This window comes from Cryptomeria japonica, chromosome 11, assembly GCF_030272615.1.
Source record: "Cryptomeria japonica chromosome 11, Sugi_1.0, whole genome shotgun sequence".
Taxonomy (NCBI): Eukaryota; Viridiplantae; Streptophyta; class Pinopsida; order Cupressales; family Cupressaceae; genus Cryptomeria; species Cryptomeria japonica.
Window position 1 is genome coordinate 352,522,833 of NC_081415.1, and position 26,512 is coordinate 352,549,344.

Here is a 26,512-nt window from a genome sequence, read left to right on the forward strand (position 1 = left end):
GCAGAAGGAAAACCAGTTGATGCAGCCAAGTTGCTCATTTACCTGAATGTGAAATGAGAAACAAGTTACAAAAAGTGGAATACAACAATATGATCGTTCTATGCTCACTGGCCCCCTTCCTCTGTACAATAACTGAGTTCTCCTTGTTCACGTTGCATACAGTGCAATGCTTAAACCTTCAAAACTTGTCAATGTCACACACTGGAAGTCTTCTCAAGTAATCTGCAATGCCAAAAAATATTAGTGTTAATTTCCTGCAACTGTTTCTTGTGTTGCGTTGATACTGCTGCTTTTTTAACAGTTCGAAACCACCCTGGCAATTTCAGAACATTCTCTGCATTTTCAAAACTGCTGCTTGTGTGAAACTGGTAGTTTCTACTGTGTCAAAGCAGTGAGTAATTACACATTTGAAATTTCAGTTTCTGTAAAACCTTCAATTATTGTACTTGACAAGTTTTGGGAGCCTGATGGATCAAAACCCTTTTCCCTTGGTAAGCATTATACAGGGAGCCATTGGTTGAGCCTAGGTCATCCTAAATCTCTTGGATGGTATACATTTGTTTGTATTTTTTAACTTTCGTGAGTTAAATAAGTTAATAACTCTTGGGATTTTGTCATATCAGTGGGTTGCCCTGTGGTTTCATCCTATGGTTCTTTGAGGGTTTAGTCGCACATGGACTCATCTGTTATTTCAGGTTTCTCCTGATGCTTACTGCAATGAATTGAACTGTATTTAACTTTGTTTAATGGTAATGTGTACAGATCAGTTATTAAAAACGACAGCAAGAAAATTAATTTCGATAAATACTTCCCAAACAAGCAGTATTCAAAAACAAAAGGCAGCTGCTGTGAAGGAAGAGCATACCTCAACTCTTACTGTGACTGCAATGCAGACGGTTGGGGCAGCTGGGGGAATATTCCTCCTTTCTTGCATGATCATATGCCCATGTTTTCGTGTCAAAAAGAAAGAAGCAGAGCGTCCTGTTCTTGCCCATGCTCCACATTCAAGTGAGTTAACTTTCTTTTCTTTCCTATTTAGGACTGTATAATATAATTATCTTATTAAACCAGTGATGTTTCTGTATATAACCACCAATTTGAGACTATTGTTAATATCAAGTTTGATTAGTTTCTGTAATTTTCTGATGTTTAATATTTAAAGCACTTTTGTTTTCTATTATCATTTAGGCTTCTTGCTGTTTCTGCTTTTCTAATTCCACTCACCTCAGTGTCTTCATGTTCATGTTTCTTTTTCCTTTCACTATCTTCTAGTTCTTTTCTTTGTTCTTCTTTGTCCCATACTTATTTTTCTAACCCTTTTCTTATTAATCTCTTAACCCCTCTGTACTTTGTGTTTGGTTTCCTTCTCCCTAGATAATCTGAGGGTTTTAGCTTGACTTTTCTTTAGTTTTCCTGCCACATCTTACTTTCTTCTTCTACCATCTCTTTTAATGCCTCCTTAGTTGCTGCAGCTGCCATTTCAATCCTTTGCCTCTCAATTTTTTTGACCTCTTGCTTGAGAAGTATCTTTTGCTTGTTCTCCTCCAGCTGAGCTTTTGTGTCTGAGAATGCTTTACCATATTGAAATTGACATTACTTCTCAATTCTTTCCTTTGTCATTTATATCATCAGAAGGAAGCATTAATTGCTAAATCTCATGGCTGGTAAACAACAAAGAATGCTCATGCCCAATGGGTGATGTTTTCCTTCGGGTTGTGCTTGAAATCATGCCACGTGCACTGGAATGTACTTGTGAGGCATGGGAAATGTTTCCTGCGATCTGCAACTATCCTTGACAATAATGGTGAGGGGTCCCTTAGGGTTTGAAAGCCTAACTACTACATGAATGTCGTCTAAGATCATGTCATCCTTTATAGTGCTAGAGGTACATGCGGACCCATGTGCTCATTACTAAATGATTCTTTTGTCCAAATTACAAAAAAATAGCCCAGTGCATTGCACACTCGTACCACCTTCAGGTTCTCTGCTTTGTCCAACCCTCAATGCTGGGGTCTTTGGCTCAAGTTTCTATTTGATGAACAACAGTTTGATGCCTTAGTGAGCTCTCATATATTTCTCACTTCTCATCTACCAAGAAGTCCTCAAATTCTATTTCACTATGAAAATTGGTGGAAAATGAGGAAACATGGTGCCAATGCTTTGACAAATGGTGCCAAAGCTCAAGGATACTTGTCAGAAAAGAATTCAATATGGGACTCTTGGCTGTCCAATGATGCTTTTACACACCCATTTTGCTTTATCACCTCCAAAACGATGGGCATGCCAAAATTTGCCTAGGCAACCTCATTTGACCATGTATTTTATTCACACAAGCAGCACCTAGTCTGATAAGTCACACACTCAGCTGTAGGTTGATTGGGACGGCCGGGTACACCAGATTTGATGTTCCTCAAAACTCATGGATGCCACCAACCACCCAGAAAACCATCCAAACTTGGTTGGCCAGGTATGGGAAACACTTGGTTATGCCCTTTAGATGTTTCAACCATCTTTGACTCCCCTAGAAGGAAAAATGTGACTCAACTGAGCTATGTTGTCCATATTTTTCACAACTGCACGGACAGACTTGAAATCAGAGAAGGAATCTTCAATAACAAACTAAAATCACCTGCAATGATCACCAAAATCAATCCAAAACCCTGATATCAAAAACCCTTGAAGATCTTCATTTTCCTGAAACCCCAAACTATAATGTGAAAACCAATGTGATTCCTTTGTGAAATCACTCTAACCAGCTAGGGACCAGCTCTCAGATCCTAAACCAGTGATTTGATGAGAGTTTTCGTCCTCAATCAATCTTGGAAGAACTTCTCCATTCACTCAAGCAGCATCTTGTTATGTGTGCAAACTTGAATAATTCAAATGAGAGCCACAATCCTCCTTTTATAGAGTTGGAGGGAAAAAAAGGAATAAAAAATTCACAATAAATAATTTTTCCCTTAAAAGGCCTTTTGCAATTTAAAATTAATTTATGTTTAAGTCCTCTTTCCCTAGGCATCCACTTGAGGGGACATAACTTTATTAAATTAAAACATTAAAGTAAATAATATAATGTCAACTTTATACTTTAATGCAACAATTTAAATAATCCAAATCACCTTGTGGAAAGCACTACCAAGCCACCAAAAACTGAAACTAACCATGCCGAGAAGGAACTGATGCTAATAATGATGTCGGGTGCCAAAACGAGCACTTACTAAAATTAGCCATGTTCTCCAAGAAATGTGGAGAACAATCCAGATGGCCAAAAATGCTACAAAGAGCGTCACTACAATCCTGCATGCCAATTGAATTCCAAACCATCACAGGATGCCAAAAAAATTTGGAAATGACCTCTCCAAGAAAATTGGGGTTCTCCTAGCTCACTTGGAAACTTACAAAAAACTCCAAGAACTGGCCAATGCGTGGAGAACAATATGGCGTAAAAATGGGGATATTATGCTCTTGGCAAAATGATTGGACTTGGGTGTGTTCAAAATCAATCTTGATTGATTGATGACCCTTGGATGCAATTGTGCACTTCATTTCTCCCTAGGAGGCTTTTTACCAAAAAATACTTAAACAAAAGCAAACCGTTGTTCCTTGTTAGCAAGCTTGTAGTTATTCAAATTGGATGAAATAATAGTGGATCCTAGCTTATTTGATTGTTTTGAACATAGACAAACTCAAAATAGCTCCACCATTTACTAAATATGATAGAACCTTAGATCCAAGTGCTCTCAAATACCATAATTGGACTAATCGAAGGACATCATGGCTTTGATACCATGTTAGATTTTGTGATGAACACAATAAATCAAGGTCCTAATATCTATAAATTACCCACAAAACCAGAAATGTGAATAATGCTATTTTTTATCAATGTAATGGAGCCATAATACAAAGAGTAAATTGCAAATATAGAAGCCTCTTTGATGCACGAATTAGGATGACACATCCAAGATGTCATGGGCTAATTCCTAAATCAGTCCGAGTTAGGAGATGCATTAACTTGGTTAATTGAGACAAAGGTGGCACATAACTGCCATCAATCAAAGAATTGATGAGGCAATATTGCTCTTGATGATGTCAAATCAAGGGTTACATGCCATTATTATCTACCTAGACGCGACAAAATAGATTATCCCATTATCTTAAGTAAACTTAACAAGAAGTGCAATATTATAGTACTATCCTAGGTGAAGCATAGTATTACACACTTAGTAGGCAGAGCTAGTGCCAATATTATATTCATATGCATGTTAAGAAAAAAACTTAAATCTAATTGGAATTATATATTTACAAAATTGAAATAAAAGTAATATTGGTCTCTATTTGTTAGGTCATTGTCTTCGTCTTTCACATCTATGACATCCTCTGCTATATAATGGGTAAATTACTTAGATAGATGCATGTTGAGTTTGGTTGCTATTCTGTTGGAAAACTGTGTTGTACAGTTTGCATAATGAAATTGTAAGGTGGTGATTGTTAGGAGGTGTGTTATATCTCCTGTGTAATAACATTAAATGTTGTAAGTTGTGGTCCTCAATGAATGGGATGCCACATTTGGTAGTTAGGTTGATTGGTTCTAGTGTAATGTTGTATGAGACATTGGCATTGCAGATTTAGTTGAGGGTCACAAAAGGACAAGCAAAGAGACAAAGTATCATAAGGTGAAAGATCACATGGAACAAGGAGAGCCACATGGGAGACCTTAGGATATGGAGACTTTTGGGGATGTCAAGTGTCACACATTGGCATATGATATCACTTGCAGAACATGAAGAGTTATGTATGGGGTGTGGGGGATCATGTATAGCACATTAGGAGATAGTTTTGCTATGATCGTGGCTATTTTCTGCTGGTGATATCCAGCCTTTTCAGAGTTTGAATTCCTTCCTAGGCCCCTACAATTCCTCACCAAGCCCTTGCCATCCCATCCAGTTGGAAACTCACCACTGGCACTATCCATGTGTGCCATTTTGAAGAGACATTTGAAGAAATAACTGCTGATGAAAACATTTGTTTGTTTTAACTGAATGGGAAAGAGTAAAGTACTCAAAAATTTTGTGAATTTGAAGAAAGTAATTAGGGGAAAAGATGGATTCAATAGTTCTGTTTGTTTAACCCCTAGAAATAGTAGGGAGTCCCAGAAACCATTATTTTGCGATCTTATATATGAATGTGTAGTGCTTATTGGAAGGTAATGCATCTTGTTCTGTTCTTATAGCATGTAAACATCTTTCAAAGAAACAAAAAAAGAAATTTCCAGCACTGTAACTACCCAATAATAGAAGCTGTGGGATGTTGAAGGTATATTTCTCTGGTTATAAATGTTTGTTGAAATAGTCTGGGTAATCTGTTCTTTAAATTCAATTTTGTGGTAGCGCAAAGTCAAGCAGAGAGGCCCTTGTTATGAAGAGAACTTCTAAATACCTTGAGACTATATCAGTGCAGAGGAAGTAAATAGATCAAGTTAGATATATAAAATTAAATTGCAGATTTATAATGACTGAGTTAGTTATAGAAGCCTGAGAATTCATTCTTGCATAGAATATTGTTTAATTGCCTGTAACAAGTTATTCTAGTTTGTGTTGGGGTGAAAAGTATTAATGAAAAATTCTGAAGCATTGGGGCAGAACAAGATGAAACTGAATGACATATACAAATTAAAAGTGAACTGGATTGAGTTGTGTTCATGTCTTTTATATCCAGAATAGATTGAAAAGCTAAGCTTGAAATTGTCTTGGAAAATATCACGTTTCGTTTGCAGATTGGTTGTTTATATGCCTATGATTGATGTAGAAGTTGAGGCAATCAATGGTGGCATTCAGGGATGAGAAGGTATTTGACAGCTTTGTGAATATCTGTTCCTGTACGTATTATTTGAGTTTACCTTGGGAATTAAAAATATTGATTGAAAGATGATAATCATTGGGTCACAACTTCAGTTTAAGTAAAAGGTTTGTTATAGTGATTTTAGATTGAAGGCTAGGAGTCGGAATGAACAATATTGTTGGCTCAAAGATCATTTATCTAAGTTTGGGAGGGAGAATTTCAAATTGATTATGCTCAAAGCCAGATTATGATATTCATTTGTATGAATGGGACTGCATTTAAACATGCTAGGATGTCAAAGGAAGGCTTCTTTCTGGATTTTGTATTGTAGAAAATTACCAAGTTACATTATTTAGTGTTAATTCTTTTTTAATAAAAAGTCTACCTAAATCCTTTAATTAAAATTTATTTAACATAGTGAAAAGAATAAGTAAGAGTTTTGATTTGAGGTATTGAATCATTAAGTTAAACAAGATTTAAGTTCGAGTTTTGTGTCGAGTTATAGATGGTACTTGTCAGACCTTTGAATGTTTGGATATGGGTAAAATCTAGTGTTGTGTCAAAAGTTGGTTGAATCAAGTCTAATGTCATGTTGGAAAGTTTAGTTGATTTAAGGCTTAAAGGTCATGTAAATTTTGATGAAATGTTGGAAGATCAAGTGAACAATTTCAAAGTGGGAGCAAGTTGTGGCTTGGGATAGTTGTTATTGGTTAGTTGAGAGTAATTTTGGTTAAAGGATGTTGGTGAGAGTATTTTGTAGGTTCCAGTTTGGTAGCATTCACTGTTGAAGATCGTGTGCCATCTGTGGTTATTGTTTGAGCACAAGCAGGGTAGTTTCTTCAGATAAAACATCTGTGGTTACAAAGTAAAAGAATGAAAGAAAAGGAAAAGTAAAAAAAAAATTGTGGCTACAAAATTACTTAATATAAAATATCCTGCCTCAAGTGTCTGTCATTGAGGAGTGGGGTAACATTCTGTTTGGCATCCAATATTGTTCGATGTGGATTTCTGTTTATGTTGTGGGTCCACCAGATAAAATTAATCTGTGTTGTATTTGACGAACAAAGGCTCAGGGATATTCAACTGGCCAAGCTTCTCTTTGAAATCCTAGCATTCTTAACTACCAAAATTTGCTTGCAAACAAAGAAGGGAGATGTAATCCAAATTTAATTTATGAATTTTATCTCAAACAGTTAATTTCTTCAACTCCACACCATGTTTTCAATCAAGGATAATGGAGATAAGTCTTGATCCGACTAGCAAAGAACTCCTTTCTAAACCATTTTGGCATGTGTGCACATCGGGTAAATGGATGAATGGTATCTTAATTCTTTGTACTTGCTAGCAGTGGATGCATGGGGATGGTGCTTGCCAGTCGCCAGCCCTTTGTTGTTAAAATATCATGAGCTAATAAATAATTTTTGAGTGGAATCCATAAAAAGGTCTTAGTTTTAACCAAGTAAGCAGTGTCCTGATTTTTGTACTGTATAACTTTTAGAAGTTTTGTGTACTTAATTTTGTACGTTGCGTGAAAATTATGGCATTTTAAAAGTATTTTTCTTATCCTATGCCTATTTTGTGTGGCTGTTATGAACCTGGATAAAATAAGAAACATTTTCAGGAGGTTGAAATATTTGGAGATAATTTTTAATAGGAATTGAAAAGTAGGGACCAAGTAGGACATGTCTAGTATTAAAAAATACTGGATCCTGCTAGATTTGAACCAAATCTGTCTGGATTTAGTAACTACGACTGCAATGTATAGTTTCTCTCTTTAAGATCCTTGCAAACTCAAATAGAAATATGTTATAATGGGCCATTTAGTTTGCTGGCTCGATACATGTTTGTTTGTCTACTCTTCTCATTGTTTGGACCATCTTGCATCTTAGAGCTTATACATTTCCCATGGGAGAGTTTGATTCTGCTGATTGAAAGCTTGAAACACACATGCACCATTAGATGCTGCAGCTTTCATCAAACAAAAAGGGCCAGTGTTATTGGCTTTACAATTTGTGGAATCTTCTAATTTTGTTTCTGTACTTTATGTTCTGTATATAGACATCTGTGTTCAGTTACTTTTTTGAATGTGCTTTCATTGTGTTTTCAACTGGAACTAACTTGTGTTTGAAAAGGCTATTTCCTATAGGTTAGATATTCTTACAGACCTGTTTGTTCCACCTCTGCACATGCAAATTTTTTGTGGTGTGAAACCTTGTGCACAGTTTGCATACCTCGTTTCATTTGGTTAATGGTTCTCTAAAATATTGAATCTAATAGATATAAAAATGTAAGAAATGCATATTTTAGTCTTCTATCAGACTTAACCATCTATAATTCACTGTTTTATTTTTCCATTAATCTTCCTTGTAGCTGTTTTCGAGTTTTTTTTCTTTTATTGTATGCTGTTAAAAAAAATTGAGCATCAAAGGTATTTTCAATTAATTAACAGGGCTTTGAATTTATGGATTTGCTTTGTTGCTTTAATTATTTATAATATTGGTACAAATTTGCAATGCTATTTTGCCTAAAACCGAGTTTTGTGAAATGCTTCTTATTATCTTTTTTTGTTTCCACCAAGAATCTTTTAGAAGGGATAACTGTATAAATAACATAGAATTATGCTTTTACAGGGAAGTTTAGTTGTTAAGTTTCTGAAAAGTAAATAAATTGTGGAAAGAAAATGTCTTATTTTTTGCAGTCTCTGTTGATTTCAGTGTTTCTAAGAGTTATATACCGGAATCTGTTTGTTGTGTATCTATCTAAGGGTGTCTATTTCTTTTGTTGGTTGTCACTCTTGTTGGTACAGTGGACTCGATTTCATCTTTTGAGGCAAGCTCCACAAGTGAATTGGCAACAGCTAGCCCTCGTCGATACATGCTTTCTCCCCGCCAAAGTAGTAGTGTTGGAGCTATTGTCTTTACCATGGCCCAGATCAACAAGGCAACTCGTAACTTTTCACCAACACTAAGGATTGGTCAAGGAGGCTTTGGAATGGTTTATAAAGGTCAGCTTGATGATGGTCGAATTGTTGCTATCAAACGAGCAAAGAAGGTATGATGAGCTAATACAATAACTTACATATTTAATGGCTGATAAGTTATTTTTATCAAAGTAAAACAAATTGAGATCAAGACAAGATCCTACAATATAGCATGGTATTTGTTCATTCCCATGTATTTGTTCAAACTAAATATTATGTGGAATAGAGATGCCAAAGGGCTGGCATCAAGTCCCAGTAACAAGGTTAAGGCAAACCAAGGACTTCATTTCTGTTTTATTCATATCTGAGAATTCAAATGACATAACAATTAATGCCTTTATGCTTTTGAAAAGTCAATGGTCTTAGAATTCAGATGATGTAACAGTTGATGCCTTTATGCTTTTGAAAAGTCCATGGGAAGATTGTATAGATCCGTGTTACCTAAAATTGGGAAGCATATTTTTAAGATGCTCATAAAGAGATAAATAAAACATTTTTTTTGTCAAGAATTTTAAAAAATTGTGTACTTTCATTTATTCTAGGTATGTTGCTTGTTCATATCACTGATTCTTTTCCTTGGTTCAGCATGGTTGTTGGGTTCAGCTATACTATATATATTAAAAATGTTATTTAATATATAGAAATGATCATTAACAAAATATAAATGCAATTCTCACTGTAGTTTTTCCCAGACTGTGTAGATGTAGATTGATATTATTGTGACTTATACTCTAAATTTGTTGTAGAAGAATTTTCCTACCAGTCTCTTGAAGAAACAGTATATTAATTTTACCATGAAGTTTTGTGGGCCCTGGAGCATCACTGTGCAGCCTGTGTTTATAGGATTAGTGCTTATACTTTTGGAAATATCCTGTACTTATATTTTCGAGCTATATATTGCTAATCCTTGTTTTGTGCAGGACAGTGGACTATATCAGTCTTGTGAGATCTGATTTTTCCCTGAAGAAAATCACCCTTAGTCTGTGTTTGAACCTTCCATGCTTTCAAAGATAGATGCTTAAGGCAGATATTTTTATTCTAAATTTGCTGAAGCTTTGCTAGAGGTTGATATTTCCTCTAATAGGTGAGTATCAGTTAAATGTTATTTGGTTTGGACTGAACAGCTGTGGCAGCTATCTTTCTAGTAGTTAGATGCTTCGTTTTGTCTGGATTTTTTAGTTTCATGAGGTTGAAGTGCCCCAACTATTTTGTTTTCTTCATGCACTAAGAAGCTGTTGAACTTTCATCCAGTTGAATATATTCTGACTTTTCTGTGATTTAGAGATTTTGCTGTTCTGGGGATGATATTTTGTTTCTGAAAGTTGATATGGCATTACTGATTGGTTTCATTTTCATTTTTCTGTTATTTCGGATTATTATTTAGTAAATGTCAGTCTTCAACACAGTTAAGAGGTTGTAAAACGTACCTTTTTAATCAGAGCCGCCTTTTGCTTCTGAAATGTATGTTCTGTTTTGGTCAGCTCTACCTCTCCTTTCTTAGCTTGAGTTTCAACTTGGTTTGGTGTTTCTGTTGCCTCCTGTGAGCTCCTTCCTGTTGGATATGTGGTAAACACATCTGCTTCCATTAGTTGTTGATTAATAGAAGGAGATAGCTTTGCTAGATGTCCATGTTGATAAGAGATTTTGTAATGAAAAGCTATACTTTATAATCCAAAGGCTGTTCCCTCATTGTTCCCATAATCTTCTGCAGGATCATGATTGGGAGGGCCTTTTGTAAATTGATCTAGACACACCTGTAATAATAAAGCACAACTTGTTCTAATGTGGATGCTGTGATATATTTTCCAATGGTATTTTTGATTCTTTGAACATCATATCTTGCAGGATAAATTTGATGCACGCTTAACAGCAGAATTCAGAAATGAAGTTGGAATGCTGGCTAGAATAGAACATTTGAATCTTGTCAAACTGATTGGGTACTGTGAGCAGGAGAATGAACATATTCTTGTAACTGAGTATGTTCCTAACAGCACTTTAAGGGAACATCTAGATGGTATGGTTCATAAGATGTTTGCCATTTTTGCTTGATTCTTGAATTTAGGTTTCTTAATTATTTCAAGACAGCAACATTTATCTTATGTTTAGCACATGGAAGTTTTTGATCAGTGCCTATGAGTTTCCTATTACAGGGCCTATCCTTCATAGAGTTCGAAGGCCAGTCCTATATGTAGATATGGGTCATATTTTACCAATAAACCTAATATCTTGTTATTAGTTTTTGAGATTAAACACTCCGATATGTTTCAGGTCAACGAGGAACATTCTTGGACTTGTCAACACGCTTGGATATAGCTATTGATGTTTCACATGCTCTCACATACCTCCACCTATATGCAGGTAAAATCTCATTTGTAGTTATGATGCTGATGGAATAATTTTGTAAAAGTTTTCTGTATCTCCTTTGCATTCAATACTATGGCATTGAATCAGAACAGAAATATATGAAGGCATATATATAGTCTCTCTACCTGTGACACCCTTTGGGAAATCTAGGGCTTCATGTTGTAGCATTCGGAGTACCAACAGTATCAGTACACCATTTCAAGTAAACAATAGGAGACATGCATGTGGAGACAACAAATATGAAGAATTATTTAAATATTTTAATTTAGAAAAAAAATACACAATGTCTGTACAACTTTAAACAATGTAAATTGGTTAAAAATTTAGAAACTAGCAGTTTGAAGTACTGAAATAAATGTCAATGAAAGCAATGATTACTTATATTGGTATTTGATAATTACTGTCATGACATAAACATTAAACAATAATCACCTAGAGGCAGCAATTGGATCGGTGATGGAAATGCCCATAGCATCTAACACAGAATAAAGTTACCAATGGTCACTTCACTCTCTCTTGATCAAAGTTTAACCGTATGCTAAGATTGCAGAAAGTTCAAACAGCTAACTCCAAGGTTCCTTCATGCAACGGACATGACTTAGTTGGGGGATGTGATTGCTGGTAATACAAGGGGCCTTACGTTTGGATCGTTCTTTCACTTCTTCACTGTGACTGGAACTTCATCATCAGATATGGCAATTTTGTGATGCTGCTGCTTCAAACGGACTATAAAATGAACCAAAAATAAAGGGGAAAGAGTTTAGAAGGATCTAAATCTATTCCTAAGGGCAGTGATATCAACAGTTAATGCTTTGGTGGACAAATTCCAAATAAACCAAGCTTTGCTTCGCCGAGTTTAACTACAACTTTGCAAAAACCGGTGCAATCTTCTGAGGATGTTGAAGGATTTTCACATTGAGAAAGTGCACTTGAATACCCAACATGGTGCAATCCAAGCAAGTATCACAATCGAACTTAGCACAAATTTGGGGTTCAGGATAACTTTACATTGCAACTTACAATCAACAAGATGCAAAAAGTATGAACCATGGAAATTCATCAAACACCATTACATTCTCTATTGAAATCAAAGCACTTTATCTAACAACTGAGAAAATAAAATTCTACTCTAAGTGAGGAAGGTGAAACCATTCAAGTTTTGAAAAAATAACTTAAGTGGACACCATCAGAGAACAATGTTTCACTATTATTTTTTCAAAAACTTATCACAACAATTTCATACAAAGCTCCCTCTTGCTTTACAAATGAGGGGGGCACCCCTTTATATATGCTTCAAGCCTTGGCTACATGCAAAACCCTAATTAGGGTTTTCCCCTAAAAGATTCCCCACACATGATGCAACAAGGTGGGATTCAACAATTAATGACCCATCATGCCCATATACAATTAATTTACTTGCCCAAAATGGCATCCATTATGCATTAAATGCACCACTTCTTTCAAATTCGCCCAATGTGTAATAAATGCTCCATCATCTCCTTAATACGATAGTTACATGTGAAAGATGCTCCACCAATTTCTTGTCAGTTCATCCTTGATTCCTTCCTTGCCTTAGAAATTTTATCTTTAATTCATCCTTGGGTGTGATTTCTTCCTTGCTTGGAATTTCATCCCGAAGGAAGGAATTTTCAACACTTAGTCAATTTTTCACCTTTCCTGGAATTCTGTCTTGAAGGAAGGAATTTCCAACACTTTGCCAAATTTTCACCTTTTCCAAGAATTCTGTCATGAAAGAAGGAATTTCCAACACTTAGTCAATTTTTCACCTTTTCTGGAATTCTATCCTAAAGGAAGGAATTTCCAACACTTAGTCAACTTGTCCATTTTCTTGGAATTTTTCACTTTGGGTGCATTTTTTTCTTGAGGAAGGAATATTTTTGAATTTTTGAAGTTTCCTTTCTGAACCTTGATTTTCACGTTCTGCTTCCAACCTTAGGCGCATTTCAGAGCTGGAGAAGAAATTCCTTTCTGATCCTTGATTTTCACGTTCTGCTTCCAACCTTAGGCGCATTTCGGAACTGAAGAAGAAATTCCTTTCTGAACCTTGATTTTCATGTTCTACATCCAACCTTAGGTGCATTTCGGAACTGGAGAAGAAATTTTGGAAATTTGTTCCTTGAGGAAGGAATTTTTGTGCTTTTTGAGTTCATCTTGTCCCAAGGAGGCTTTTTCATCAATTTGCCACATTTCCTATTTTTTAGGAATTTTCCTAAAATTTAGGACCTGAGTCCAGGAGAGAATTCTCTCACGGTTCCAAATCTGCAAAATTTTTGAAATACAGACAAGATTTGGTGTCTAAAAATTTACCGAGGGGATTTCCTACTTCTTCATTCCATTCTTGACCTTCAAATTCCCCTTTGCCTTGGAAAATTTCCACTCTTGGGTATGGAATTCTTGGTGATGGATTTTACATCATTTCATGAATTCCATGGCATATGGATTTTGGCGCCTTCCTGACTCCTTGGCAAAATTTTGACCTGGTCTTGGATTTTACGTAATTTCATGAATTCCATGGCACATGGATTTTGGCGCCCTCTTGACTCCTTGGGTGGAATTTTGACGTGGTCTTGGATTTTACATAATTTCATGAATTCCATGGCACATGGATTTTGGCGCTCTCCTGACTCCTTGGGTGGAATTTTGACCTGGTCTTGGATTTTACGTAATTTCATGAATTCCATGGCACATGGATTTTGAAGTGATTTTCCGGACAAGTGATTCTCAATCTTTCCATTCCTGGACTGAATATCCACACAGCCAAATTTTGATCACTCTGCTTGCTCTTTGATTTTTCGGATTTAGGAATGATCGTGCATATCTGGACTTTGGTGTCAGCATGCAAGGCCCTGCCACAAGTAGACTTTCCAAAAATAGAAACTTTTTCAAATTGTCTGTGTTAGAGTAAGACAGGATGCAGTGACACTTTCTAAAATAGAAACTTACTAAAATTAGAAATTACTAAAAATAGTAAGTTTGATTTTTGGCAAAATGAAGACATTTCGGGAGGTAGTGAAATTCCTAAAAAATTGGAACATTCTAAAAATTGAAAGTTGTTTAGAATTCGCTCAAATCTCACGTGCCAGTTCCTTAGGGGGTTCTAACTCCAGTGCAACTTTCAGTTTTCAAAAACCCTAAAAGGAAACCCCTAAAATCTAGGACTGAAGGAAAAAACCCTAAAACTGACAAAACGAGCCCTAGACTTAGCCAAAATTACTCAAACGAAAAGCAGGCTTGATCAAACTGACCCCACTCACTTGCAAACTCAGAGAGACCGGCGAGATTGCCACGAAAAGACCTGAAAACCAAAACCAAAAGACCGAGAGGGCCTATAAAGTAGGGGGTCCCCATTTGCAATGGGGCAATGTGTGAAAACGTCACAAAAGGTCCTATTCTTTAAACAAGGTGTTAGGGTGCTTGGAGATGGCTATATTTTCAATCAATTGATAAAACTTCAGTCCACATAGACATCTTAATCCTTTTTTTTTATTTCCTTTCTTACTAGTACATCATTGGCCTTTGGCAAAATAAAATCTGCTAGAAAATACCTGTATGTATATTTTCATGCAAAAAATAGAAGACTACAAGTCCTAGTGTATTCCTTAAGTTTTATTAGCTCTTGTTAACCAAACATCAACAGTTCAAGAAAGTAAGCAGCATAATTTATATGATTTATACAAGAAACTTCTATAGGAAGTTTGCCACGTTTCAAGGGAAACTTCCAATAGATGTATAGAGATGCAGAGAAATTTCATCTGTAAGTTTCCTGACTCTTGACATCTGGAGATGTCCTATGTTTATCCCAATTGTGTCATCAATGTAAGAGATGAGTACCGCAGGTCTGGTATGAGTCTTCCAATAAGATATTGTCCTTATAGTGTGTCCATTAAGAGAGGACTTCTACCTTTTCCCTATTAGTTAATATATTAGAGATCTTTTATTAGTGTATACAACTTGCAGATTTGACTTGATAAAATCTCAAGATTGGTATGTTTGCTTTTCTTTAATAATGTTGGGTTGGACACGAGTCGATTAGAGGAAGTCTTCTGGGTCTAACTGTTTATTATGGTGGTTGTGCCTGACAGGCCAGCCAATAATTCATCGAGATGTAAAATCTTCAAACATTCTCTTGACTGAAAATTTTAGGGCAAAGGTGGCTGACTTTGGATTTTCCAGAACTGGCCCATCAGAAGCAAATGAAACTCATGTTTCAACACAAGTTAAAGGAACAGCAGGTTACCTTGATCCTGAGTATCTGAAGACTTACCAGCTAACGCAGAAAAGTGATGTCTACTCATTTGGAATTTTACTAATAGAAATTCTCACTGGGAGACGCCCTATAGAGTTGAAAAAGGATATCGAGGAGCGTATCACTGTCAGATGGGTAAGACATTGAACTTATTCTGAGAATTATCCTCATTTGATTTGGGAATTCCTTTGAGATTCACTTGTTATTTTTCCTGTTCATCATTCTGAAGTAGCATATTCAATTTGGCAGTACAGATGCGTCCTTTCAGTACATATAACTTGATTATTGCATTCTATTTATGTTTTCTCTATCATAGCACTTGATACATAGCATTTTTCAGGCATATAAGAAGACAAATGAAGGAAAAGCAATTGAAATATTGGATTCCAGGTTAGTACGATTGCCTGGAATAGATGTGGTAGCAGAAGAGATGTTTGAATTAGCATTTCAATGTTCTGCCCCAACTAGATCAGACAGACCAACTATGAATCAAGCAGGAGAACAACTTTGGGCTATAAGGAAAAACTATCAGACATTGAAGTCAGAGGCTAAACCTGATTGTAATTAATTTCTTTTATTTTTGGTCACACTGCTAAAAATTCCAATGTTATCAGCTTCAAGGTTTTTGCAGTATTTATTTCAAAAAGACTATTTGGTTGTACTTTGTTTGGAGTTAAATTGAATTGCCTCAGCAATGATCCCTAGGTAGGTGAACGCTGAGTGCAGACGATTTGTGCAATACGTATGACATCTCAAAGAGTTCGAAAGCATTAGAATAGAACCATTGTAGATGTAATTGTTGCCAAAACTGCTATTGCGCTATTGCACATTAACCATTTCTGTATTGGGGATAAGGAAATGGAATGGTGCGGGAAAACCAAAAGCATAGCTCAAGTTTGTGTAAAAGTAAACTGCAGTTGAATAATTGTTTGAATAGGAAATAAATAGGTTTAGTGAGAATAATCAAGTTTGATGCACTTGGTTTGTTCAAAGTGTTAATTATCTTTTCTGATGTAACTCTGGAGATCAATTTTGCTAGAGAAAAAAATAAAATTTCTTGCTGTTTTGCACCCCACTGAAAGATATGTTGCATTTGGCAAAACAGAGAAAAATGGATTAAAATTTCAATTTGAACATCGTGTTTCTTTCCTAGCATAAGCACATAGTTAGTTTGACTAAAAATTTGATCAATCCTTAAGCAATTGCTTTTTGTTTTTAAGCTCCCTGGGGCTCTTTGTAGTGCTTAGGATGTACATTATAGAGCTGCAGTATTATTATAAGAGGTGGTAATTTACTAATTTCCAATCTGTTATGGCCATTGATTGAGGAATCCAACAACAGAAGATCATATTACAGTGCAGGGACAGGTTGTCCCCATCTGCGAAGCATTAGTTCCTAGTTAAGTTTCTTCCATTTTTGTATGATGAAGTCATCCGGTTGGCCATTGCTGAAGGCAAATAAACTTGTGCAATGTGGTTGATATTTAAGGATCTTAATTTGAATTTTGCAGTTGAGACAATCAATGTACTGGAGTCAAATTACAAAATACTTATACTACGATGAAATAAAAACATTAGTCTTTCTGTCTCTTGGAAATATGTGTAAAGTATACTGTATTTTCTATGGACATGCAAAACTGATCTTCAATGCACAACAATCCATCCTTGGACTATTTAAAAGATTCAATGGAACCATGATGCATTCTAACACCTTGCCTTTTGTGAATTTTAAAGAAAAAGTATCTTGAAATTGTCTTACTAACAATTGTTTTGTGAGCAGTATTGAGTCTGCTTCGGAATTATTTGATGATTTTTCAAATTATTTTTGAAATTACTTTTTGTTGACATGTTAAGTTACCATGGTATTTAGCTTTATTTTTTTAACTTTCCATTTCTTTGACCAACATTCTATTGTAAATGGTGATGTGTCCCTGGGTCTTTTCTGTCTGTCGCCATACCCAACAGATTTTAGGGATGCGGGGATGCATTGGAAACATCCCTGGGTCCTTATCCTGACCAGAAACATTCCAGAACTTGGGGGCAGGGAGGTAATGGCAGGAGATGTTCCCTGCCATCCTAGGCACAGCCATGTGCTCTATGAACATTTTAAAAAAAGTAAGAAAAGAAAAGTAAAGGGGCTTCAAGTAAATACTAATATTTGGTAAACATATTCTGGAAACTGTGGTTACTGACAATTTGTAGCTGAACTTTGAGACTGATATAAACTTATTATTAAGATGCAGAACATTTTAAAACAGATTAGAATACAGCAGAAATATATTTCGGGAACCAGAAAGCAAACCATTTATTTATATTAAATATTGTTTCAGACAGTTGCAGTGAAAACCACTACAAGAAGTTTGAGGCGCAGTCTATTTTAATCTTATTGCTGATTACAGTCCAGATTTTGCCTGTATAAATCTGAATCCTTGTATGTCGAAGGGCTATGGTTCAGCTGTTTAAACTGAAGCCTACCATTTGTTGTTTGTCAAATGAAAACCTATTTGGTGTTGCTATTACAGGAAGGAAAAATGCTGCTGAATTTGATGTGGTTAGATCAATTTTGAAGAAAAAGAGAAAACCTTATAATTGCTTTCTAATTATCTCTGTAATTTACAAGTTGTTCATGACTTTGGATATCACGATGAAAGTTCATTCACCTTTATTAGTTTATTCCTTGCTCAGCTTAGTGAGTCGTGAAGGAAGACGATGATACACTCATTTCTAGGTTGAGGGTTGAAGAAGTTCCTTTTGGAGGGCCTTTTATTCTACTTGTTATATATGCACATTGACAATGGAAACAGTGAACTTGGTAGCCCATGATTTTTGATTAAAGTGAGTTTTAATTTTCAGTTGATGGTGGAGATGATCTATGAGGTGTTGATTTTGTGTAACCAGCTGGGTATGATGCTGAACGGATTGATTCATTATCTAAACCTGTTGGGGATGGGTTTTAAGAAAAATTGAGATATTATGTGTGACCATGCTTGCAAAGTGTTTCTTTTTATCAGCAGATGGGGAGGAGTTTGGGATAAGGAACTGGGTTTCTGTTGAGGATTGCAAGTAGTCTAATGAAGGATGACATCTTGATGAATGGGGTTGGTATCATGACTCTGAAATTTCAGTCAACAAGACATCAAGAAGAACCTGTGAGAAGAAGATTCTGGTTCATGAGTGATTTCAGATTCAACATTTTTTAGCATTTTTCTCTTTGTGAAGAGCTTTGACAAATGGTTTTAGTGTGGGCTCAAGGGGTGGAATACTGATGTGAGGTAGCGATCTGAGTTCTCTGTAAATCAAAGGCAGGAGATTGACAGGTGGCAGGAAAAGGTAGGTTTGTGAGTTTGCAGGCGGGGGCCAGTTGGATAATGGGCAGCCTGCTTGTGCTGTGCTGGGTAGTGTTTTGGCACACGTAGTTGTTCTGATAATAATATTATTTGTGGACTCTGCAATTTTTAGTATGTCCGTTTTTCAAAGTTGTTTGCACCAATTCTTTAGTATGTATTGCGTATAGTTGTTCCTTTTAATCTTAAGAGAATGTAAATAAATGAAAAATAGACATTGCTTCAGTTACTTTTTCTATGGTTCAGTTTATTGATTTGACTGGTTTCAGAATTCAGACCCATTTTTGTAGGCAAAAGAGTCATGTAAACCTTGACAAGCTGAGAACTCCAAACTATAGATCTATAGAAGTTTGACCTCAAAGCTGTTGGATTTGTCAGATTACAATCAGAGAGGCAAAACTCGCTACATAGAATTTAAAAAAAGTGACGACTTTTGAACTTACAGAAACCCAGAGTAAATTTTTTGAAAAAAATGAACCAATCTCAAAATTCTTAATCATAGGATTGTTGGCAAGGGGTTCTCATCTTAAATCATAGATAGGACCGTTCTTATTGTTATTTTCGTTCTGTGATAACATGCATGCAACCTATTATTGTGTTCTTTAGCAGCATTTGAGAACTTCAGCAGTAATAGAAATTTAAAAGCATAGAACAATAATAATATCTAAAACAGATGCCAACAAAATACAGTTATGATCAACCATAGTTTGATGGTTTTATTACTTCGGCATGCAAACATAATTACTGTAGAAACATTGTCACCAAGGGTTACCGTTATATCTTTGGCAAGTGATATCTTTCTCAAATAATGCTTTGATATAGTTACCCAATAATGTAATACAAACAGTTAACTCATGGCTAATGTATATGAAAAATGTTCCCAGGTACTCTTTATGTGTCTACTCTACACCTTAGGCTGCAGTCTCATGGAGGGGTTTCTGGAACTATTTTAATGGTGCAGGTCTCATAAAATTAAAAATACTATTTAAAATCTATTCCTGATAAACAAGAGCCTTAACTTTTTAGTTTGTAATTTTAAATGGGTGCATTTGGGGTGTCACTAGACATTTAGCCCAATGGCTTAGATTTTAACTATTTTATATTTATATACTCTGTTGAATTGAATATGCAAAATAATAAAATCCATGTAAATTTTGGAATTTAAACTTAAGCTGCACAACAAAATTCATGGAACCGCTTCCTTTAAAATACTCCTAAGAAATCTCTTCAGCACCACTGAAATCTTTTAAGAAGCCACCTTCCATGGGACTGCAGCATTATTCCCTCCTCCTCCCTCTCCTCTACTGCCCTAGTTTAAAATCATTCAAACTGTAGATTCTTCCTGCATTGGTCAATAGAATAGACAACAAAAGCACATCATCATATGCATATAAACAATGGCATGAAGCATGAGCAGATAAAGTAAAATTGAATTTGTGAATACAAGCCATTTATCTCGAAAAGTGTTAAAATTGATTTTTGCTTAACTTCCTCCTAAAAGTAAATCTTCACCGAAAAACTGATTTGAGTACACAAATGACCTCATGAAGTTTTCCATAAAAGGATTTTGCTCTACCAAACATGAAACTCCAAAATTAATGTTTTTCGTAAATTGGTTGGTGAAAATAGAGAAAAATAAATTCTCCTAATCTGTGAAGAATTCGACTCCAAAAACTTCCTCACATTTTCAAAGTACATGTAAGAATATACTTATAAAAGGATTTGTCGAGCTAAACTTGATGGGTTTTTCAAAACAATTTTTTTCACAAATTGCATGTGGAACATTTTAACTATGTTCAGAAGAAAGCTCCTTTCTTCCAATTTTGATAAAATTTGAGGCTTCTAGATGTTGAGATATTTGAAACCAACACCAAAAAAGAAAACAATCAAAACTCACACACCAAAATAAGGACTAGAACTGAAAATGTTTTTAGATGATACATGATCACTTGTGGACCCGAATGCTCTTGCATTAGAGTGTAATTGGGTAAGAATTTTGTGAGCATAGGCTCACAAAGTGGTTGAGCAGTAGAACTATCCTTTCAAGTTGTAGACAACTTGCAACATACTCCAATGTTGTGATAGGTATCTTGTAGCATTTCTTTCTTTTCTTTCAACATTTGGCGAGAAAAGACACTTTCTTCCTTCGCCAAATATGTTGTCTTCTCTTTTTTTCATTTGTGGATCCTTGTCCACTATATTCAGACCATCTCCAAAAGATTCTCCACCTTCTCCTTTCTCTTGTGGGTTTCAACCCACCATAAACTGTCCACCTCCACACATTACACTCTCATCTTCCTCTTTTGTGAGAATTTAGTAACCATAACCTACCCTCCACCAAGAATCGTCTTGCAAATGTTCACTCACTACTACAACTGCACACATTGCAATATCAATACTATGTAATTTAAAAATGTCATCTTTTGCTCTTACCTCTTCTCCCTAAAACTCTCCTTTCTGTATATCAACAAACTTTTCAATGTTTTGCTACAACTTAGCTTGTAGCTTCTTCACATTACATGTTACCTCTTCTGTACACAATCCCACATCTTCTTCTACTGGTAAATCATCATCAATATAATCTCTATAAAAATTAGAAAAATAAAACATTACCTTTGTCACCTTTTCCTTCCCTTCTAACATTGTTGCTACAACTTCTTTTGCACATGTAATCTCCATATTCTCACCTTCTATGCCTTCAAAAAGACAAGTCAATTGCAACCTATTCTTTTTCATTATTTTCTACTTTATCTTCAGTGCCATCTACATAACACTTTGATGCTCCTTTCATTTTATCTACATTCCAAGAAATGTTAACATTTTCATGAGTTATCTTCTTCCATCCAAATCTTCTTTATCACTTTCTCAGTTTCAGCAATCATTGCCCCTCCAAACAATCTTTCTATTTTTCTTATCTCCTCTCTCAACAGTAAATCTTTTTCATTTTCATCAAAATTTTCATCAAATATGGGATCTTCAGAGACCCTTATCTCAACTGCTACACATACCCCATCTTTCTTATCGTCCTTTGTTGCCACATTTTTTACTGTTTCATTATCCTCTAGAGGACTTCTTTCCCTCTTCCTTCAATGTCACCTAAAATAAATCAATGACAAACAAAATATGAAATTCATATTTATGTATTTTCTGTTGTCTTCCGTCATTAACACACTTTCTTCTTTCATTACTACATCTTTATGATATTTTCCATCGTTCTTGATCACATCTAGTACAACTTCTCCATGTTGCATAGCCTTAGGCCTATTCAATCTCAAATGAATTTTCATCATCTCAAGGATATTCTCCTTTCGGTACTACTCCATAGCAACCCATATGACTGACTTCTTCGATATCATTCCCATTCTCTTCCTCAAAGACATCTTGCTCACTATTGCAATTTATCTTAGAGACACACATCTCCTTTGTTGGCGATTTTGTCATTGATGTCCACTTGGCTAAATGAGAAGTATTTGTTCAGGTCGTCAGTGTTGGCAAATTGGAGCAATTGATTATGTGTAGCATTGATGTTTTGTCATTGATGGCAACATCGACTGTTTTGGTTGTTTACCGGTTTCCGGTAGGTTCTGGTAGAGCGGTTGGATTATGATATTGACCCACTATGCTTTGGTTTGGATCTGTCATTCATGCTATTCAGATGTGTATCACGATCAGTTGGTTCAGGATTTGATGACTCAGGAGCTATCATTTGTTCTAGTAAGCCTTTTGGTCACCGGTAAGGGTTTTACCGACAAAGCTTTGTTGAAGATCTTTTGATGCACTTGATAAGTGGTGTTGGTGCGGCTTCTAGATGGCTTTCAGGATGTTGTTGGTTATCTTGTTCGTGTTCCTGTTGATCGGTGGTGTTGCATTTAGGACCGGACCTAATGCTATCTTATTTTGCTAGGTTATGGACCGATTTATGTAACGTGTTGGTGGATGATCCCGATGCGTTACCGGTTGGATCTATTGATTGGATTATGTTGTTTCGGTCTTAGGCCGACTTGGTTGATCATTGGATTGCGGGTTATGTTATGAATTTATTGTATTGTCTTTTAAGAGGCCGACCTTATTGTTTAGGTCCCGAGTTGGTATAAATATGATGTAAGATCTCTTTGTAGATCATGTTATGGTTATGGATCTATGGTTTTAGGGGTTATGCAATTATCTGTGTGCGAATAAGGTTGTAATCATATGCAGAGGTTTTGGTCAATCATAGGTGATCGAATTGGGTTGGTAAAAGAGGTTTAAGACCTCCAATACTGAGCTTAACCGGAACTGTACTCAGGTATAAGAGATGCTATTCTTGCAGTTCACTATTCTTTTCAACTTGTAGTCTGGATTTATTTTGTAGTCAGTGAGGCTCCTTTTGTGATGAGAAGTACGCTTTAGGCTGTTGGCCTTTCTACATGTGTAGGCCCCTCCTTTTGTAATCACATACTTACTGCAGAAGTATTATTTGATTGTGGGTAGGCTTCCCACCATGGTTTTTCCCTTTACTAGGTTTTCCACGTACAAATCTTGGTGTTATCTTTTGTGGATGGTTGGTAAATGTTATGTGGTTTATATTTGTGCTTAACTATTATATCTGCTATTCCAGTATTTGGTTTATGTATTATGGTAATAAGGTTTTAATGCTTAAAGTTCTATAATTTGTCGACAAGTGATTCACGCCCACCCCCCCTCCCTCCCTCTCAGTTGTCCACCGGTTATCTGAGCTGTCTAACAATTGGTATCAGAGCTTGGTCCTCTCTACAGAAGCTTAACCACTTGAGGAAGATCCTATGGCATCTCCTAGTTCAAGTTCATCAAGTTCATCTGCAGTTGTTTTCCGGAGAGAAATTCCTAGGCTTGATGGAACAAATTACAGAGTATGGAAGATTTAGATGGAGACTCATCTGAGATGTCTTGGTAAGGAGATTTGAAAGATCACTGAGAAATGATATACACCTCATAATCCGACATCTGACAATCCTCCTCCGACAGACTTGGATAAGGACATTGAAAATGATTGTAGAGCTAGAGAAGCCCTTTTGTGTGCACTTTCTGATCAACAAGTTATGGGACTAACCGACAAATCAACTGCAAAGGCTATATGAGATAAATTGGAGACTCTAAATGAAGGTGACCCTACCGTTTTTGATTAAGGTAAAAACAGGTTTTGAAGGGCCCTCGAAACCCTTTACAATAGGATCTTAAAATATAATAGCATTAAGAAACCAAAAGGAACAAACCCACGAAAAGCTAGCAAAAAACAAGAGAAAACCGGCTAAAGCCCCAAAAAACTAGCAAAAACCAGCCAGACCCGAGAGAAGAATCTAATTAATATTTTTCACAGCATTAGCCAGGGTATTGCTAATCCCATACAGGTCTTTGATATTTTCCCTAAGATTAGGGATATCCCTAGCAGAAGCAGCCGCAACTTTCTTGACACTTGCCCTGGTCCTCTTTGCAGCTCCACCTGGAGTAGCTTCACCACTACCAATCTTGATAGTATCTTCATTCATGTCAAGGTCCACCACCGGTTTATGAGAGCTGGAATTATCGAGGACCTTAGCAATATCCTTAAGGTTTTTAGTGACAACAGACAGGATATTTGGGATAATGCCCAACAAATTTTTCATCGCCACCTTCCCTTCTTCCAACGATTTAACCTTCTCCTCCATATCCTGATTCCATTTTATCTGATCCCTGTTATAATCCTTCCTTTTCTCATCCATCTGTTTCTTGTTTTTTTCCAAGTTCTTCAAAAGTTCATATGTCCATCTGTCATAATCCAATCTGGCCTCAGTGAGTTTTTTAAGGTTATCCAAGAATAACCCTTTACCAACACTTTCCTTATCCTCACTTAAACTGTCCTTAGTCGTATCCTTCTTAGGTTCCTTGTTCTTCTCCCTCTCAGAATTCACATCTTTTTTCTCATTACCCTTGTCTTTCACATCCACCATAGGTTGACTGTTGTCATTGCCAGGGCTAGCACTGTGGATTGGACTGTCATTGTCAGACTCATTCTCACCTTCTTCATCCTCTACACCCACATCCTCATCTTTCCAGCTGTCTTCCCCCTCAGAGTCATCCGTATCCATTTCACTGCCATCTTTTCCAGTTTCCTCTGTATCTTTCTTTTCTTCATGGGCTTCCGTCCTAAAGGCACTCTTACTTTTTTTACTAGAGGATGCCTTCTCCTTGGTGGATTCTCCTCCCTCCAACTTTCTCTTGCCTATCCCTGGAGAAGCGGATAACCTCTTGTTTTCTAGCATGGCAAGGGTTTTACAGTGCTCATAAATGAGCAGCAAAAGCCCGCAGTGGAGAACCGGATTCGAGGGATTCTTACTGTGTTTATTGAGAGACCTTGAAAAGGACTTAAAGAGATAGTAGGGCAGGGATACCTTTTTGTCATGTTTGAAATGGTTTAATAGAATAAAGTGGTAAGTGTGGGCCCTAGAAAAGCGGCCCTCAATAGTAATATATTCTATTATGGCATTCAAAACCCAGCCCCATATTTTCTTGATGTTGGAGGCTTCATAGTAACCCCCTGTGGCTTTGCCAATTTTAGCCCTCTCTTTTTCCTTACGCGAAAAGAGATTAACCGCATTATTGGAGACTTTAAGGTCTCTAAAAAAATTGAGCCCTGAGTGGGGCATACCAGTGACAGTCGCAATGAGTCCCGCGTCCAATTTGAACTTTACCCCATAGATTTTAAAGGACCCATTACACCAATTTTCAGAAATTTTGGAAACAACAAGGTTAACCCTACCTTTGTCGTAATCAACCAGCTTCTCCATAAAGCTTGTGAGGGACCCTTTCTCCAGCTTCGCCGACACTTACGGCATCGCCTTCCATGTTGATGTGTTTTCTGGTTCCTCCCTCCTTAAATCTCCTCCCATATTCAAATTCAGATTTTCAGCTCTGTTCTTCTGCAAACTCAACACTTTCTTCCTGTAGTTACTCAAAATTTTGAAAAGGATGACCCACAAAGTGTGCAAAGTAATATTAAATTTGATTGGGATTCTGTCACTTTGCTAGGTAATCATTACCTTTCCATCAAAGCATAAATTATTCATATAACCTATCATGATTATGCGGTCCTTCTCTCCCCGTAATTCTGTCCTTTCTAAGGAGCTCTTTTATGTTGATATTAATATCTTCCCCATGCCAAATAATTTGAGAATCAGAATTAACTCCTAGGTTCGCCAGACAGTCCGCCACCATATTTTTCTCTCTAAAGGCATGTTGAATAATTATTTCTTTAAAACTAGCGATGATTTCCCTAGCTTTCAAAATAATGTTTTCAATTGACCATGATGGCTCAGACTCCCCCTTCAAACACTTAATAATATTAATTGAATCTCCCTCAAGCCATAATTTATCATGATTAAGGTTCTTAGCTATAATTAGAGTATTCAGCGCAGCTGAGGCCTCAACAAAATGACTAGTTTGACTCCGCAAAGGACCAGCCACTGCCGCTAGGAAACTTCCAACAAAATTCCTGACAATGCCCCCATAACCAGCTTTACCCGAGTTCCCCTTAGAGGCCCCATCAAAGTTATCCTTCATCCATCCCTGAAGAGGAAAATACCAAACTAGACCTTCTCTTCCCTTCTCCTTACTAGGTATGGTAGTGAAGAGGTTCCAACTGTCATTGAAGTCATCTTTTGCAGCTGGTCCATTATCAGTACCATAGATGCATTCAAAAATACTCCTATAAATTTTATCCACCACC

The 26,512-nt window shown here is 36.3% G+C and overlaps 2 protein-coding genes across 3 annotated transcripts in view; one reads left to right on the forward strand and one right to left on the reverse strand.

Annotated features, from left to right (window-relative positions):
• Positions 1–16,530, forward strand: part of LOC131079896 (calmodulin-binding receptor-like cytoplasmic kinase 3) — a 59,601-nt gene extending 43,071 nt beyond the window's left edge. The window contains exons 2-7 of one of the 2 annotated variants that reach the window (XM_058017939.2): positions 763–1,008; positions 8,645–8,889; positions 10,664–10,832; positions 11,087–11,176; positions 15,286–15,584; positions 15,790–16,530. In XM_058017939.2, the coding sequence (XP_057873922.2) occupies positions 763–1,008; positions 8,645–8,889; positions 10,664–10,832; positions 11,087–11,176; positions 15,286–15,584; positions 15,790–16,017 (1,277 nt within the window). In that variant the 3' untranslated portion in view covers positions 16,018–16,530. The remainder of the gene's footprint in view (positions 1–762; positions 1,009–8,644; positions 8,890–10,663; positions 10,833–11,086; positions 11,177–15,285; positions 15,585–15,789) is intronic. The other variant, XM_058017940.2, reaches the window with a different exon arrangement.
• Positions 16,531–21,614: 5,084 nt separating this feature from the next.
• Positions 21,615–25,049, reverse strand: LOC131079901 (uncharacterized). The gene is made up of 2 exons (XM_058017944.2): positions 24,621–25,049; positions 21,615–21,872 (listed from the first exon to the last, which is right to left on the reverse strand). The coding sequence occupies exons 1-2, from the start codon at positions 25,047–25,049 to the stop codon at positions 21,615–21,617; spliced, it is 687 nt and encodes a 228-aa protein (XP_057873927.2).
• Between the last annotated feature and the right edge of the window lie 1,463 nt (positions 25,050–26,512).

Bases quoted from the DNA above. Each gene is read 5' to 3' on its own strand.
- LOC131079901 (XM_058017944.2), bottom strand. From the start codon at position 25,049: ATGCTAGAAAACAAGAGGTTATCCGCTTCTCCAGGGATAGGCAAGAGA. The intron at 21,873-24,620 runs GTTGGTAAAGGG...CATTGAAGGAAG, and splicing joins TAAGTGAGGATAAGGAAAGT to AGGGAAAGAAGTCCTCTAGA.